Below are 16,341 nucleotides of genomic sequence, written 5' to 3'. Positions count from 1 at the left end.
AATAAGACCCAAAATACCATTAACCATAGGAGGGAAACTAGTTGGAAAGTGTCAAGATTAAAATACTTCTGTTCATTAAAGGTAGTCACAGTCAAAATAACAGACGACAAATTGAAAGAATATATTTACAAAGTCCGAAACTGACAAGGGCTAATATGTAGAATAAAGAAGAAATCCCTACCAATCAATAAGAAAATGGCCAGGAGGACCAATGGGAAAATGGTCAAAGAATATAAACAGCCAATATAGACAAATGTTCAAACTCATCAGTAATCAGAACTATGGAAATCAAAATCACTCCACACCTAAAAAATTGGCAAAATGTGTAGAAGTGGATGATTTTATATGTTGGCAGAGATATAAGGAAATGAAAATACTTGCACACTTCTGGATGATCCTTGATGCACGCAGCTCTTCTAAAGAGCAAGCTGGGAATATTTAGTCAAACAATCCCACTGCTGGGCATACATTCTAGAAAAACTCTAAGTACCAGAAAGGATTCGAAGGCAACTTTGGTGTTCATTGTTGATAGGAGCAATAAATAAAACATGAGCAATGTACCCTACCAGATACTCTGTAGCAATTAAAAGCAATTTATGGACACTAAAAAACCTGAATAGATCCCCAAAACCAGGTTTTGAGCATAAACGGATTAAAATACGTTTTACAGCCCCATTTAATACATGAAACTTAAAAGTGTATACATACAAAACAATGTTATCATTTATAAGGTTGTATGGAAAGTCAAAGATCTATATGAACCCCATTGTTGTCTTAAGGAATGGAAATGGAGAATAATAAAAAGGAAAATCAGAGGAGGAGGGGCACGATGGGGGAAGAGTAGGGTCCCCAAGTCACCTGTCCCCACCAAATTACCTAGATAACCTTCAAATTATCCTGAAAATCTACGAATTCGGCCTGAGATTTAAAGAGAGAACAGCTGGAATGATACCGTGAGAAGAGTTCGCGCTTCTATCAAGGTAGGAAGACGGGGAGAAAAGAAATAAAGAAACAAAAGGCCTCCAAGGGGGAGGGGCCCTGCGAGGAGCCGGGCTGAGGCCGGGGCGAGTGTCCCCAGGACAGGAGAGCCCCGTCCCGGAGGAGCAGGAGCTGCACCGACCTTCCCGGGCGGAAAGGGGCTCGCAGGGAGTTGGAGCAGGACCCAGGAGGGCGGGGGTGCCCTCGGGCTCCCTGGGACACTAACAGACACCTGCGCCCCGGGAGAGTGCGCCGAGCTCCCTAAGGGCTGCAGCGCGCACGGCGGGACCGGAGCAGCTCGGAGGGGCTCGGGCGGCGGCTCCGCGGAGGGGGCTGCGGCCCGGGAGCGCGAATCCAACAGCGCAGGCTCCGGAGCACAGGGCGCCGGGACACAGCCCAGGATCCCGCCTCCCCCGGGACAGGCAGAGGCCGGGAGGGCCCAGGACAGCAAGGACGCTCCTGCCCCGAGCTGAGCAGATCAGCGGCCCCGCCCCGGAGCCTCCAGGCCCTGCAGACCGAGAGCTCCGGAGTTACTGCGGGGGCTGACTCCAGGGCTGCAGAGCTGGCCCCGCCACTGCGGTTGTTCCTCCTGGAGCCTCACGGGGTAAACAACCCCCACTGAGCCCTGCACCAAGCGGGGGCAGAGCAGCTCCCCCAAGTGCTAACACCTGAAAATCAGCACAACAGGCCCCTCCCCCAGAAGACCAGCTAGACGGACAAGTTCCAGGGGAAGTCAAGGGGCTTAAAGTACACAGAATCGGAAGATACCACCCCCCCGTTTTGTTTTTTTTTCTTTTTTTTTTTCTTTTTTGCTTTTTGATTTCTGTTTGCTTCCCCCACCCTTTTTTTTCCCCTTTCTTTCTCTTTTGCTTTTCTTTTTCTTCCTTTTATCTTTTTTCTTTTTCTCTTTTCTTTCCTTCTTTCTCTACTCTCTTTTTCTCCTTTTCCCAATACAACTTGTTTTTGGCCACTCTGCACTGAGCAAAATGACTAGAAGGAAAACCTCAGCTCAAAAGAAAGAATCAGAAACAGTCCTCTCTCCCACAGAGTTACAAAATCTGGATTACAATTCAATGTCAGAAAGCCAATTCAGAAGCACTATTATACAGCTACTGGTGGCTCTAGAAAAAAGCATAAAGGACTCAAGAGACTTCATGACTGCAGAATTTAGATCCAATCAGGCAGAAATTAAAAATCAATTGAATGAGATGCAATCCAAACTAGAAGTCCTAACGATGAGGGTTAATGAGGTGGAAGAACGAGTGAGTGACATAGAAGACAAGTTGGTGGCAAAGAGGGAAACTGAGGAAAAAAGAGACAAACAATTAAAAGACCATGAAGATAGATTAAGGGAAATAAACGACAGCCTGAGGAAGAAAAACCTACGATTAATTGAGGTTCCCGAGGGCGCTGAAAGGGCCAGAGGGCTAGAATATGTATTTGAACAAATCCTAGCTGAAAACTTTCCTAATCTGGGAAGGGAAACAGGCATTCAGATCCAGGAAATAGAGAGATCCCCCCCTAAAATCAATAAAAACCATTCAACACCTCGACATTTAATAGTGAAGCTTGCAAATTCCAAAGATAAAGAGAAGATCCTTACAGCAGCAAGAGACAAGAAATCCCTGACTTTTATGGGGAGGAGTATTAGGGTAACAGCAGACCTCTCCACAGAGACCTGGCAGGCCAGAAAGGGCTGGCAGGATATATTCAGGGTCCTAAATGAGAAGAACATGCAACCAAGAATACTTTATCCAGCAAGGCTCTCATTCAAAATGGAAGGAAAGATAAAGAGCTTCCAAGAGGCAGCAACTGAAAGAATATGTGACCTCCAAACCAGCTCTGCAAGAAATTTTAAGGGGGACTCTTAAAATTCCCCTTTAAGAAGAAGTTCAGTGGAACAATCCACAAAAACAAGGACTGAATAGATATCATGATGACACTAAACTCATACCTTTCAATAGTAACTCTGAACGTGAACGGGCTTAATGACCCCATTTACAATTGCACCCAAAAGCATAAGATACCTAGGAATAAACCTAACCAAAGATGTAAAGGATCTATACCCTCAAAACTATAGAACACTTCTGAAAGAAATTGAGGAAGACACAAAGAGATGGAAAATATTCCATGCTCATGGATTGGCAGAATTAATATTGTGAAAATGTCAATGTTACCCAGGGCAATTTACACGTTTAATGCAATCCCTATCAAAATACCATGGACTTTCTTCAGAGAGTTAGAACAAATTATTTTAAGATTTGTGTGGAATCAGAAAAGACCCCGAATAGCCAGGGGAATTTTAAAAAAGAAAACTATAGCTGGGGGCATCACAATGCCAGATTTCAGGTTGTACTACAAAGCTGTGGTCATCAAGACAGTGTGGTACTGGTACAAAAACAGACACATAGATCAATGGAACAGAATAGAGAATCCAGAAGTGGACCCTCAACTTTATGGTCAACTAATATTCGATAAAGGAGGAAAGACTATCCATTGGAAGAAAGACAGTCTCTTCAATAAATGGTGCTGGGAAAATTGGACATCCACATGCAGAAGAATGAAACTAGACCACTCTCTTGCACCAGACACAAAGATAAACTCAAAATGGATGAAAGATCTAAGTGTGAGACAAGATTCCATCAAAATCCTAGAGGAGAACACAGGCAACACCCTTTTTGAACTCGGCCACAGTAACTTCTTGCAAGATACATCCACGAAGGCAAAAGAAACAAAAGCAAAAATGAACTATTGGGACTTCATCAAGATAAGAAGCTTTTGCACAGCAAAGGATACAGTCAACAAAACTAAAAGACAACCTACAGAATGGGAGAAGATATTTGCAAATGACATATCAGATAAAGGGCTAGTTTCCAAGATCTATAAAGAACTTATTAAACTCAACAGCAAAGAAACAAACAATCCAATCATGAAATGGGCAAAAGACATGAAGAGAAATCTCACAGAGGAAGACATAGACATGGCCAACACGCACATGAGAAAATGCTCTGCATCACTTGCCATCAGGGAAATACAAATCAAAACCACAATGAGATACCACCTCACACCAGTGAGAATGGGGAAAATTAACAAGACAGGAAGCCACAAATGTTGGAGAGGATGCGGAGAAAGGGGAACCCTCTTACACTGTTGGTGGGAATGTGAACTGGTGCAGCCACTCTGGAAAACTGTGTGGAGGTTCCTCAAAGAGTTAAAAATAGACCTGCCAGGATCCCTGCGTGGCGCAGCAGTTTAGCGCCTGCCTTTGGCCCAGGGTGCGATCCTGGAGACCCCGGATAGAGTCCCACATTGGGCTCCCGGTGCATGGAGCCTGCTTCTCCCTCAGCCTGTGTCTCTGCCTCTCTCTCTCTCTGTGACTATCATAAATAAATAAAAATTTAAAAAAATAGACCTGTCCTACGACCCAGCAATTGCACTGTTGGGGATTTACCCTAAAGATTCAGATGCAATGAAACGCCGGGACACCTGCACCCCGATGTTTATAGCAGCAATGTCCACAATAGCCAAACTGTGGAAGGAGCCTCGGTGTCCATCAAAAGATGAATGGATAAAGAAGATGTGGTCTATGTATACAATGGAATATTACTCAGCCATAGAAATGACAAATACCCACCATTTGCTTCAGCGCGGATCGAACTGGAGGGTATTATGCTGAGTGAAATAAGTCCATCGGAGAAGGACAAACATTATATGTTCTCATTCATTTGGGGAATATAAATAATAGTGAAAGGGAATATAAGGGAAGGGAGAAGAAATGTGTGGGAAATATCAGAAAGGGAGACAGAACATAAAGACTCCTAACTCTGGGAAATGAACTAGGGGTGGTGGAAGGGGAGGAGGGCGGGGGGGCGGGGAATGGGTGACAGGCACTGAGGGGGGAACTTGACAGGATGAGCACTGGGTGTTATTCTGTATGTTGGTAAATTGAACACCAATAAAAAATAAATTTATTAAAAAGAAAGAAAGAAAGAAAGAAAGAAAGAAAGAAAGAAAGAAAGAGAGAAAGAAAGAGAAAGAAAGAAAGAATTTCAGAGGCAGAACTTTGGAGAAGAAATGTTTGAAATTTTTAATTTGGCAAAGTCTCTGCAAATCTGTATTAAAACCACTACTTTAAAAAAATTTTTTTAAATAAAAAATTAAAAGGAAAATCAATCAATCAATCAATCAATCAACTGATGGACCCAGAGGGACTAATGAAGAGAATGAGCCATCCACTGATGATTAACCTAACCTGAGTTTCAAAAGATACACACATGATAGACCTATACCACATCCATACATATGTATCACCCTGTGAGCTGGCTATGCACCTAAAAATTTAGGAGATGGTATAACTCAATGCTTCCATTTTCCATAGCGAATGGACCACCAATACAAAACTAGGTCAGTTTCAATGCAAATGTCAGCTTGCATGGTGGTTGGTAAGGGAAGACATTGGTGCCAGGGGTGGGGTGGTGGGTCCCTATCCAGGGAAATGAGATAAAATGAACTTGTACTGCTAAACACTGCAAATGAAGAGCTTGGAAAATGCCATAAAACTAAGAGAAGAAATGCCATGGAACCTGCACTTAGGTTGCTAGCAAGGTAAATGTCAATGCTCTCGCATCACGTGCCCTGCTTGGTTGTCCCTTAAAGCTGGTCTTTGCCTGACTTCACCTGAAGTGAAGGCAGTTCACAAATGATTCAGGACTTTTAAACATTCAGACTTTGTCTTCCCTATCAAGAGGAATTGGGTAAGCGAGGGTCAAGTTGTGACAAAATGCACATCAGATGGCTTGCAATCTGAAACGGGCCCTGGTGGGTTTCTAAGGGAATTTAACTGTCAGAAAAATCCAAAGAGTTGAAGCAAAAGGATGAGTGCTATCAGGTGATGGTAAGTATAAAGGGCAAGCTCCGCAATGCATTTCCCCTGGTTTGGAGAGGATTCATTCCAAAAGAACATGAGAGACAGGATGTTCCAGGGGCCACTCCTCCAAGAGCCTTCCCTGATCCCCCTCACTGGGTCTGGAGCCCTCCTGAAGTCAAAGCAGGCACTTGGGTGTCCCTCTATTGAGCCATTAACACACATGTTACACCTGCCTGTTTACTGTCTGTCCTTCCCCCTCCTCCCTCCCAACCAGGGACTTTGGAATCCAGTGCCTGCCACATACCAGCTGCTCAGTAAACATTCAGAGAACATGAGCAAATAAATACATGAGGGTAGGGGATCAATCACTCTTTCCCAAGCAGAGAAATAAAGCACACAGTGGTGCAATTTAGGCAAGTGCCCTGGTTCACTTAACATCATTACTAGAGAACTTGCTACATGCCAGACACAGGGATATTATGGTGAAAAATGCCCCCAGAGCTCTACTTCCATGGAATTTAGATTCTACATAGAGGGAATGCATAAGAAGTCACAAAACAACTCAATAATGTAATTTCCAGTATAAGTGCTTAAAAGGCAACAAAACAGGTATGAGACAGAATGAGGTGCAGGAGACAGGCTACTTGAGTAGGCCAGGAAGACTTCTCAGAAGTGATATGAATTGAGATCAAACTGAGTTCTGAATATCTGCAATGCAAGAGACAGAAGAGAGAAGAGTGACAATCCCACCATGTTGCTGTTCTGTAGAAGGAACAGGAAAGATACCATTTTTACCAAGAAAAAGATATAAACAGATACCTAGGATTTTGTGTATCTGTGTTACCATTTGTATTATGAAAAAAAATGCACTGCATGCATTGAATACGCTCACTGTGTTCAGGACGTACATGTAGCAACACTCTGGGTGCTGCCTGTTTTTCATGCGCTGAGAATATTCTGAAGCTTCAAATCCACTCCTTAAGAGGTGGTTGGCAAATGAGAAGCCAACGAAATGTCATATGGCCTCCCACTTTCTAATAATTCCCTCCCTCTCTCTGTAAGCATATTAGGTCCACCAAAGCAGATCTTTATCTGTAGGGCCGCTGAAAGATCACCTCAAGCACCAGAGAACATCAAGAATCCAGCTTTTACTCAATTTGCTACAGATGGCCCATGGAGGCTGCTGTATCTTAGCGCTGAATGGTCCTTCCCAGATCTGCCGGTCCATTTCCAGCTCTACTGTCTCCACAGCATCTGTGCATGATCAGGGTTAATAGCACCAAGGGCCCTGACTGTCTGGACGGAGACCTTGTGACTTTATTTCAAACATAAAACAGGATGGCGAGTTTCCCGTTACAGATCCATATCGAGCCGGTCTGTCCTTGGAGACTTGACCATGATTCACTAATGCCTAAATGAGTTCTGAAATGCTCATGTGCTGGTCTGATGCTTGGATTAGTATTGATCTGCTTTTCCCTTATAGAGGACACTGCACCCTAACCAGGAATTTGCAACCTCACAGGGAAGGAGGGGGGACTATGGGTTATAACATCCCTAAGCTCTGCTGTAAGAGAGGTAGTTTGGGGAAGCACATGCTCCACACTCCATCTCGGGGCAGACGGAAGGACCATTTCCCATCACCGGACCACTGTGGTTCTGACTTTAAACTTGAGTATCTCCAAGGGTTTTAACACCTCTGCCAAAATCTGCTGTGCAGCTCACTAGATGGATCCCAGGGGAAGGGGACGGCAACACAGATACACTCTTCAGAATTCTCAGAAAGCACACACACCCATAAACAGGGCCCAAGGAACTATTTCACAGCACAGAGCACCCCACGGGGACAGTGGTGAGTGACAGTGAAACCCAGGCGAACGATGGGTGTCTTTCTCAAGCTGTGAATGAAGCTTGGCATTGAGAAGGCAGACGATCGTCATGATCTGCTTATGACCCATCAGAAAATCCCATGTTATTCCAGACTTTATGAAGAGGACCGCTCACTTTTTTTTTTTTTAATTTTTTTTTATTGGTGTTCAATTTACTAACATACAGAATAACACCCAGTGCCCGTCACCCATTCACTCCCACCCCCCGCCCTCCTCCCCTTCTACCACCCCTAGTTCGTTTCCCAGAGTTAGCAGTCTTTACGTTCTGTCTCCCTTTCTGATATTTCCCACACATTTCTTCTCCCTTCCCTTATTTTCCCTTTCACTATTATTTATATTCCCCAAATGAATGAGAACATATAATGTTTGTCCTTCTCCGACTGACTTACTTCACTCAGCATAATACCCTCCAGTTCCATCCACGTTGAAGCAAATGGTGGGTATTTGTCATTTCTAATAGCTGAGTAATATTCCATTGTATACATAAACCACATCTTCTTTATCCATTCATCTTTCGTTGGACACCGAGGCTCCTTCCACAGTTTGGCTATCGTGGCCATTGCTGCTAGAAACATCGGGGTGCAGGTGTCCCAGCGTTTCATTGCATTTGTATCTTTGGGGTAAATCCCCAACAGTGCAATTGCTGGGTCGTAGGGCAGGTATATTTTTAACTGTTTGAGGAACCTCCACACAGTTTTCCACAGTGGCTGCACCAGTTCACATTCCCACCAACAGTGTAAGAGGGTTCCCTTTTTTCCACATCCTCTCCAACATTTGTTGTTTCCTGCCTTGTTAATTTTTCCCCATTCTCACTGGTGTGAGGTGGTATCTCATTGTGGTTTTGATTTGTATTTCCCTGATGGCAAGTGATGCAGAGCATTTCTATACACTAACAATGAGACTGAAGAAAGAGAAATTAAGGAGTCAATCCCATTTACAATTGCACCCAAAAGCATAAGATACCTAGGAATAAACCTCACCAAAGATGTAAAGGATCTATACCCTCAAAACTATAGAACACTTCTGAAAGAAATTGAGGAAGACACAAAGAGATGGAAAATATTCCATGCTCATGGATTGGCAGAATTAATATTGTGAAAATGTCAATGTTACCCAGGGCAATATACACGTTTAATGCAATCCCTATCAAAATACCGAGGACCGCTCACTTGATAACTTTCTCTTTCTCCCTCCCCTCTACTCCCCTCACCATCTCCATCTCCCCTCACCATCTCATCCCCCTCCCTCTCCCATCCCCCCTCCTTGTCCCCCCTCCCCTCTCCCCATCCTCCCCTCCCCTCTTCTCTCCATCTCCCCTCCCTCCTCCTCCCCTTCTCTCATAAACATGTCATAGCATTCACACCACAAATGGCCACATCACCTGGGTCCCTCCAAACAAGACTAGCTACCAGCTGCCTCCCAACTGGCCCAGGGGAACAGAATACCTGAGTCATTCTTCACTTGGATTCGGGGCCCACCCCCATGGCCATGCACCACCTTGGGCCAGGAGACTGCTTTCCAGGTGGTTTTTTCTTTTTCTTTTTTTTTTTTTTGTTTTGTATATTTTTTTATTGGAGTTCGATTTGCCAACATATAGCATAACACCCCGTGCTCATCCCGTCAAGTGCCCCCCTCAGTGCCCATCACTCAATCACCCCATCCCCCCACCCACTCCCCCCTTTCCACCACCCCTTGTTCATTTCCCAGAGTTAGGAGTCTCTGTTGTTCTGTCACCCTTGCTGATATTTCCCACTTAATCTTCTTTCCTTTCCCCTTTATTCCCTTTCACTATTTTTTATATTCCCCAAATGAATGAGACCATATAATGTTTGTCCTTCTCCAATTGACTTACTTCACTCAGCAGGTGGTTTGTTTTTTGTTTTTTGTTTTTTGTTTTTTTCTTATAGGTAGAAACATCCAGAAGCCAAGCCAAGCACCCATGTGCTTACTGTTTCCCACTGCCCCACCCTCTGGGGCTCATTCAACCCTGAAAATAAGTCTCATGAAATCTTCACACAGAAGTTAAAGAGGTATGCCACTCCATTTAATATATGCTTAAATAATTGAAATAATTTGTCTGTGGTAAAATAGCCAGTAGACAGGAAGTGAGATTCGACCTGAGTATGATGGGCCATGAGCCTGGCACTCTCCTCATCATGCCATGGCTAGAAAAGCTGAAGTGTTCAATATGCTGCACATGTATTCATCTATACATATAGGAATATAGTCAGGAATAAATAGAATTTATATATATATAAACACATTTATATATATAAATGCTTTGACATTTCACTTCAAACTGTTTGACATCTACCTCCCTGGCCAGACTTTTCCCCCTCAATATACCCATCAGACACCATGCCTGGCACTCAGAGCTCAGAACATACAGCACCCCACATCCCTTCAGAGGGGGTGAGCAGCTGCGGCCACCTTACCTTGAACGATACAGGCACCCAGGTAGGCAGCATCTGAAAAGGAGCAGAGCAGTCGACCATGGAAAATATCTCTTTTAATTTGCAGGTACAAAAGATACCTGCAACACAAAATGAGCAAGAGTCACCATAAGTCTTGCCTGAGGCCTGGAAGAAGTAGAAGCATTGTTCACACTCCATCCACTTGGGCCACCCGAGCCACACCCAGCCCCTCTGAGGGCCTGCAGGAGAAAATGAGGGGGCCCTCCGATTCAGGAAATCTGAAGTGACCTTGGCACCTTCCAAAGCAGGGGGTTTGCCCCTTTTTAAAGAGACAGGAAGACAGAGGAAAGCCACAGGGCCCAGCAGCCACCGTTTCTAGAAGGAACTGCCACATGGTGATAACCACCCCCACCCCTGGTACTTGTGAAATGGAGCGTTAGAAAATAGACTCAATCAGTATCCAGAAATTAGTCTCAGGGGCAGACAGATTCACATTAATCAATCTCAAAAGGACTTGGTTATGAGGCCAGAAAGCCAATTTATTCACAACTAGTGCTGTCATCTGTTTAGTGCCCTGTCCCCACCTCCAGGGATGGCAAACTCAGGGACGCATCAAGCCAGGCAAACCTAATAATGAGCAAAACAAGCTGGTTTAAGGGGGTCCAGAGGGCAGAATGGAGAGCGCTGGCTCCCAAGAAGGGTCAGCCCAGGGCCAGTGATGCAGTGCAGAAAAGTAGACCAAGCACAGCCCACTTTTCCAGAAAAATCAAAGAGACTGGATTTAGAAGTAAATCCCTTTGAATTTTAAATATTGTGACAAACTCTGTTTTTGAAAACACTGTACTGTCGAACAAAATATAAGCCAAGGCTCTATTCAGCCAGGGGAAAGGGGGAGAAGTGGGTTTACAACCCCTGGCTCAGGCTCATCTTATTACCATCCCTTTTGTTCTCCAGGCTCATCAAGCCCTCTTTCGATTTACTCCTATTTCTTCACCAAATTGGTTCTTCCCTTCAACGTTCATGCCTGGGGTCTACATTTTCTGACTAAAGTGATTTTGCACATGTATGCAGATTCTTTGTTTATTTTCCTTTAACTCTCAGAGACCAATCTTTTTTTTTTTTTTTTTCCTTCTTAATTCTAGGTTCTTGGAGCCAGGTGGGGCAGCAGTCAACTGGTTCCAGTTATCGCTTCCAGTGCTCTAAAGGATCTGATCTTTACTCGGTCTATGAGGAGCCATGCATACAAGTTCACTCAGAGGGCATGATTAACGTGCTAGGATCACACAGGTGCTGCCAGCCCCAGAACACCGGAGCTGCCCAGCTCTGGGGGCTGGATCACCTACAGCACACACTGGACACACCGAAGTATTCAGAGGCTCTTTGCTGTTTCCATTTGATGAATCTTTATCCCACACCCACTTTATGCTGTATACTGTACTTAGGCACTGGGGACACTGTACAGCTTCAAATGACACTCTGTCCCTGACCTTGTACAGGATCGTCTGCAGGGGATAACGGCAGTCCCTAAGTAATTTCTTACCCAGAGTCCAGTACGCATTTTGTCAGAGAAACAGCAGAACACATGGTAGGTAAGGACCCTGAGCGCCCCCTACGTCATAGCCTCTCACTCTTCAGTGAGCCAATGAATTGCTCGGAGATCCTGAGAGTATGTGGAGTCTGATTCAGTAGATCTGGGTGGGGCTGGAGCATCAGAGTCCATATTTCTAATAAGCTCCCTGGTGAAGTTGTGCTGCAGGCCCATGGTCCACACACTGAGTACCAAGGTTCTAAACCAGTGGTTCTCAGTACTGACTGTACATTAGAACCACCCAGGGGAGCTTTTCAAAAAAATACCAAGCTGTGAGCCCTGCCCCAAATCCAATAAATCGGAATCTGGGTCCTCACAAAAACATGTACACAAAGATTTATAGCAGCATTATTCATAATAGCTAAAAAACAGAAAAATCCAAATACCCATCAACTGATGAAAGGATAAAAAAGGGTAAAAAGAATGTGGAATATCCACACAATGGAATATTATTCAGCCATAAAGAAGGATGAAGCATGGACACCTGCTACGAAATGGATGAGCCTTGAAACATTATGCTAAGTGGGAAGAAGCCAGACATGAAAGGCCACATATTGTATGATTCTATGCGTATGAAATGCTCGGAATAGAGAAATCTTTACAGACGGAAAGTAATTAATGGCTGCAGGGAGGGGAAAACAGGGAATGACTGGATGGGTACTAGTGATAAAAAATGTTTTGGGATTAGATGGCAGCAACAGTGGCACAACTCTGAACACATGAAACTCACTGAGGTGTGCACTGTAATGTCTGCCAAAAGAAACTGATACTTTTGAAAATCAACTGCCACAGAGTAGTTCTCAAATTTTGACATGCTCTAGAAATACCTGGAAGGCTCATGAAAATACAGATTGCTGAGTCCCATCCCAGGTCTGGACCAGGGGTCAGGTACCCAGGTACTATGGCTGCTGGCCTGGGCCCTCACTTCAAGACCCTCAGCCATAGACCATTCAGACTACCAAGGTCACACAATATGATCAAATATTTAAGGACTTTTTAAAGACTGTAAACTTCCAGGGCAAATACCATGAAGCTTCTTGTCTACTTGTTAAATGTTACACATTGAACAAGAAGCATTCCTTTCTATCTTTGATGAGTTTTGTAGAGAAAAATAGTTTCAAATAGTTACGTACTGATGAATGAGAGGTTTGGATTCTCATATCATAACTCTGAAATCAAGCTTGATGGACACTTCCAGAGAAAAGAAAATCTGCTTTTACATATCCGAGCTGGGGTCCTTGCTCAATATCAGTGATCTCTAGAGATAATCATGGATTACTCTGCATTCAACATAATCCACTGAGACTTACAAATAGCTTCAGGTTCAGATACTCATTTTTTTAATATAATAGCCACCAAAAAATAATAATATTGTATCTCCTTTTAATATCACTCCTGTATGAAAAGGTTAAGCAATAAAAGCACAAAAGGATCTGGGAGACACATCCTTGGCCACCATTAACAATACTGCTTTTCTATCTAACATGAACTTAATGATGGTTCTTATTTAAAAAAAAATACTTTGATCACATTCAGTTGTATACAGCATTTACAAAAGCCCTAGAAATGTAAAGGGTTGTAAGAGGACTGTGTAAATGGAAAGATAAATGAAGGATAAAAAGGGATCTCAAATATCCTTTTTTTATGAATATTTGTTGCCTTTTCCCCACCTGCCTTTTCCCCAATGTTTCTTTACCCCTAAGCATAGTCATGAATGTAATCCTAAATTCTCACGTTAGCAAATTCTTCTTAAACTTTATTCTTACAACAAAATAACAAGTTATCAAAAGAAAAATGAAACTCTTTCAAGATAGAATTTAAACCATAAGTACTGGGGCATTCCACAGTTTCTAGATTCGTTTGGCAGCCCCTGTGGCGCAGCGGTTTAGCGCCACCTGCAGCCTGGGGTGTGATCTTGGAGGCCCAGGATCGAGTCCCATGTCGGGCTCCCTGCATGGAGCCTGCTTCTCCCTCTGCCTATGTCTCTGCCTCTCTCTCTGTGTGTGTCTCTATGAATAAATAAATAAAAATCTTAAAAAAAAAAAAGAATTCTAAGGATAGTATTGACTAAGAAAGCATTGTCTTAGCACTGTCTTAGCATTGTCTTAATTTCCTTTGGAGACATTAAATGTTCACAATCTTCCACCATTCATACCTCAGCTATTCAGTCAAATGCAGGGAAATGTTAGCAAATTCAACTGAGAAGAATTGAACTGGCGTTATTAACTAACACTTCGTAATCTTTTACTTTCAAACGGGAGTCTTCTCAACAACAAAAGATCCATCCTTAACTTGTATCATGACACATATTCAATTTTTATCTTCCAGACAAGATTATAAAGAAAACAAATGACAAAACATCTGACTAAATAATGCCTGACATTAGTATTGAATTTGATCTTTCCAATTACATTGTCGGCACCCGGAGGGCAGGACAAATGTTTTTGTTTTGTTTTTGTTTGTTTGTTTGTTTTTTTTTTTTTTTTGGTAGTTCATGCAGCCCCTGCCACATATCACATGACTCCACTTTAGGAAATGTCCAGAACAGGCAACATGAATGAGCAGATGAGTGGTTGCCAAGGGCTGGGCAAAAGGAGAGTGAGGTGACTGCTACTGGATACAGAAGTCCTTTCTGGTGATGAGAAAATGTTTTGGAATGAGATACGGGTGATGGTTCCCAACAATGTGAACATACTTAATAACACTGAATCATACACTTGGAAGTGGTGAAATTAGTTTATGTTACATGAATTCTACCTTAATATTTTTAAAAAGCAGGCCAGATTGCAAAATGTCAGCCACCATTTATAATGTCCATTATTTATGTGTCCCTCATTTTCACCTACCCCCACCCTCAAGCACAAAGCTCACTAATCGTTGTGTGCAAATTAATAATAGGGAATGGAACCATCTGCTCCCTTACAAGGTCACTTGGTGCCACAGTGGTAAAGCTTTACTGGAAACTCATGAATAAGGAGAAAGCAAAATATCCAAGGCATCACCTTGCATCTCTGTTGCATTCAGATCTCTGCTAATTATTTCAAAAGATGATCATGCACAGTGATCTTTATAGTCACCTAATCAGAGTCCCGTTAAGGACTAAGCACACATTGCCTCTTCACTATTCACCAAGTTGGCCTTCCTGGGACCCCGCTCAGCTGAATTGGCTGGGGCTGTTCTCAAAAGCAAAACCCCAGGAGGAGGACTGAATACGGCCCCAGTCCAGAAAGATCAGAAGGGAGGAGACCGGAGAACCGGAAAATTCAGAGTCAGTCTGACAACAGTCTACAAGTTGAGGGAAAACAGCCCACAGTTGGCCATTCAGCAAGAGGAATGTGGGGTAACAAACAGTTCACACTACCTAGTGATCTTTTCCCTTTCAGAACACTCCAGATCCAAAAGATTGTCCCTATGTGCTACACTAGCTATGAATTTGCCCATATCCTAAAGACAGTCGTCTTCTATTTATTTTTAGCACCCCACTGTCAGATGTTTTCAGAGAATACCTCCTCCTTATAACCAACTGCTTTTTTGTGTGCAGTTAATTACACTCCCAATGACAACTATTTGAAAAATCCCAAGATAATTAAGTGCAAGAGAAACATTCCAAGCCAAAATTCTGAGCTGAGTCTGCTTGGTTGAGATGTTCTGCTCTAGACAGGAGGCACCTCTAGCCTGGAGGACTTGGGAGGCCCTGGCTGGTTAAAGGTGCATGTTAAACGTACAAACAAACGAAAAATACCTTGTGAGCTCTTCTTTAATCTTCAAGGGTTCATGTGGGTAGAATTTCACTCTAAAGCACATGGTGTATGGTGGATGAGCTGAAACATCATAAAGAAAAGGCATGAGAAAAGCAGCAAAAGACCATGGACTCCAACACACACAGGAAAGTCAGCCGTGAAGTTACAGTCTAGCCTGAGGGGGCAGGGACCAGGAGAAAGTGATTTTTCTGGAGGAAGCAGATCTTATGCTCAAGAAAACAAAGCCACAGTGACAATTAAACTTAAAAAAAAAAAAAAATGCTTGACAGGACACCCAAAGCAAATGCAGGACACAGGCAACCTAGTCAGCATAACTTTCCACCTCACATTTTCTCCAGATCATAGCTTCAAATTCAAGTAACATTTTTCCTTCTGATTCTTCCCACCCCCTTGTGACAGATAAATTGCCCACTCAGGTCTGGGCCTAGTGAGATATTTTTCAGACTGTGAGGTGGAAAAATGTCACTGCACATGACTAGTTTTCCCAAAATGATGGTGCCTTTGAACTAAAATCACAATTTTAGTGATTGTGGAGTCTAGCCATGCACAGATCCTACTTTGTATATTTTTAGTATTATTTTAGTATTATCTATCTATGAGGCAGTCACTATGAAAACAAACATTTTATAACTTCCTGATTTGTATGAATCAAGATAGTACGACGCTGACTGAAGTTCTGATTGAGGTTCATGATTCTAGAATGTTCTAACTGCATCAAATATCTGGAACTCAAGGACCAGCTGAGTGGAATTGACAGGATTTCTGACACCCTTAATTATAAAAAAAAGTATTGATTTAACAATATTAACCTAATAAATGCACACAAGTGTAGTAAGAAGCATTTCAA

The 16,341-nt window shown here is 43.1% G+C and overlaps 1 protein-coding gene across 3 annotated transcripts in view; it reads right to left on the bottom strand.

Annotated features, from left to right (window-relative positions):
- FRMD3 (FERM domain containing 3) overlaps window positions 1-16,341 on the bottom strand; it is a 294,321-nt gene that overhangs the window by 99,733 nt on the left and 178,247 nt on the right. For 2 of the 3 annotated variants that reach the window (XM_025423226.3, XM_025423225.3), the window contains exons 4-5: window positions 15,476-15,554; window positions 10,167-10,264 (exon numbers count right to left, since the gene is read on the bottom strand). In XM_025423226.3, the coding sequence (XP_025279011.1) occupies window positions 10,167-10,264; window positions 15,476-15,554 (177 nt within the window). The remainder of the gene's footprint in view (window positions 1-10,166; window positions 10,265-15,475; window positions 15,555-16,341) is intronic. The other variant, XM_049116366.1, reaches the window with a different exon arrangement.

The sequence above is a fragment of the Canis lupus genome, chromosome 1 (genome assembly GCF_003254725.2).
Source record: "Canis lupus dingo isolate Sandy chromosome 1, ASM325472v2, whole genome shotgun sequence".
In the NCBI taxonomy this organism is placed as follows: domain Eukaryota; kingdom Metazoa; phylum Chordata; class Mammalia; order Carnivora; family Canidae; genus Canis; species Canis lupus.
This window is presented reverse-complemented; position numbering and strand designations above follow the sequence as displayed.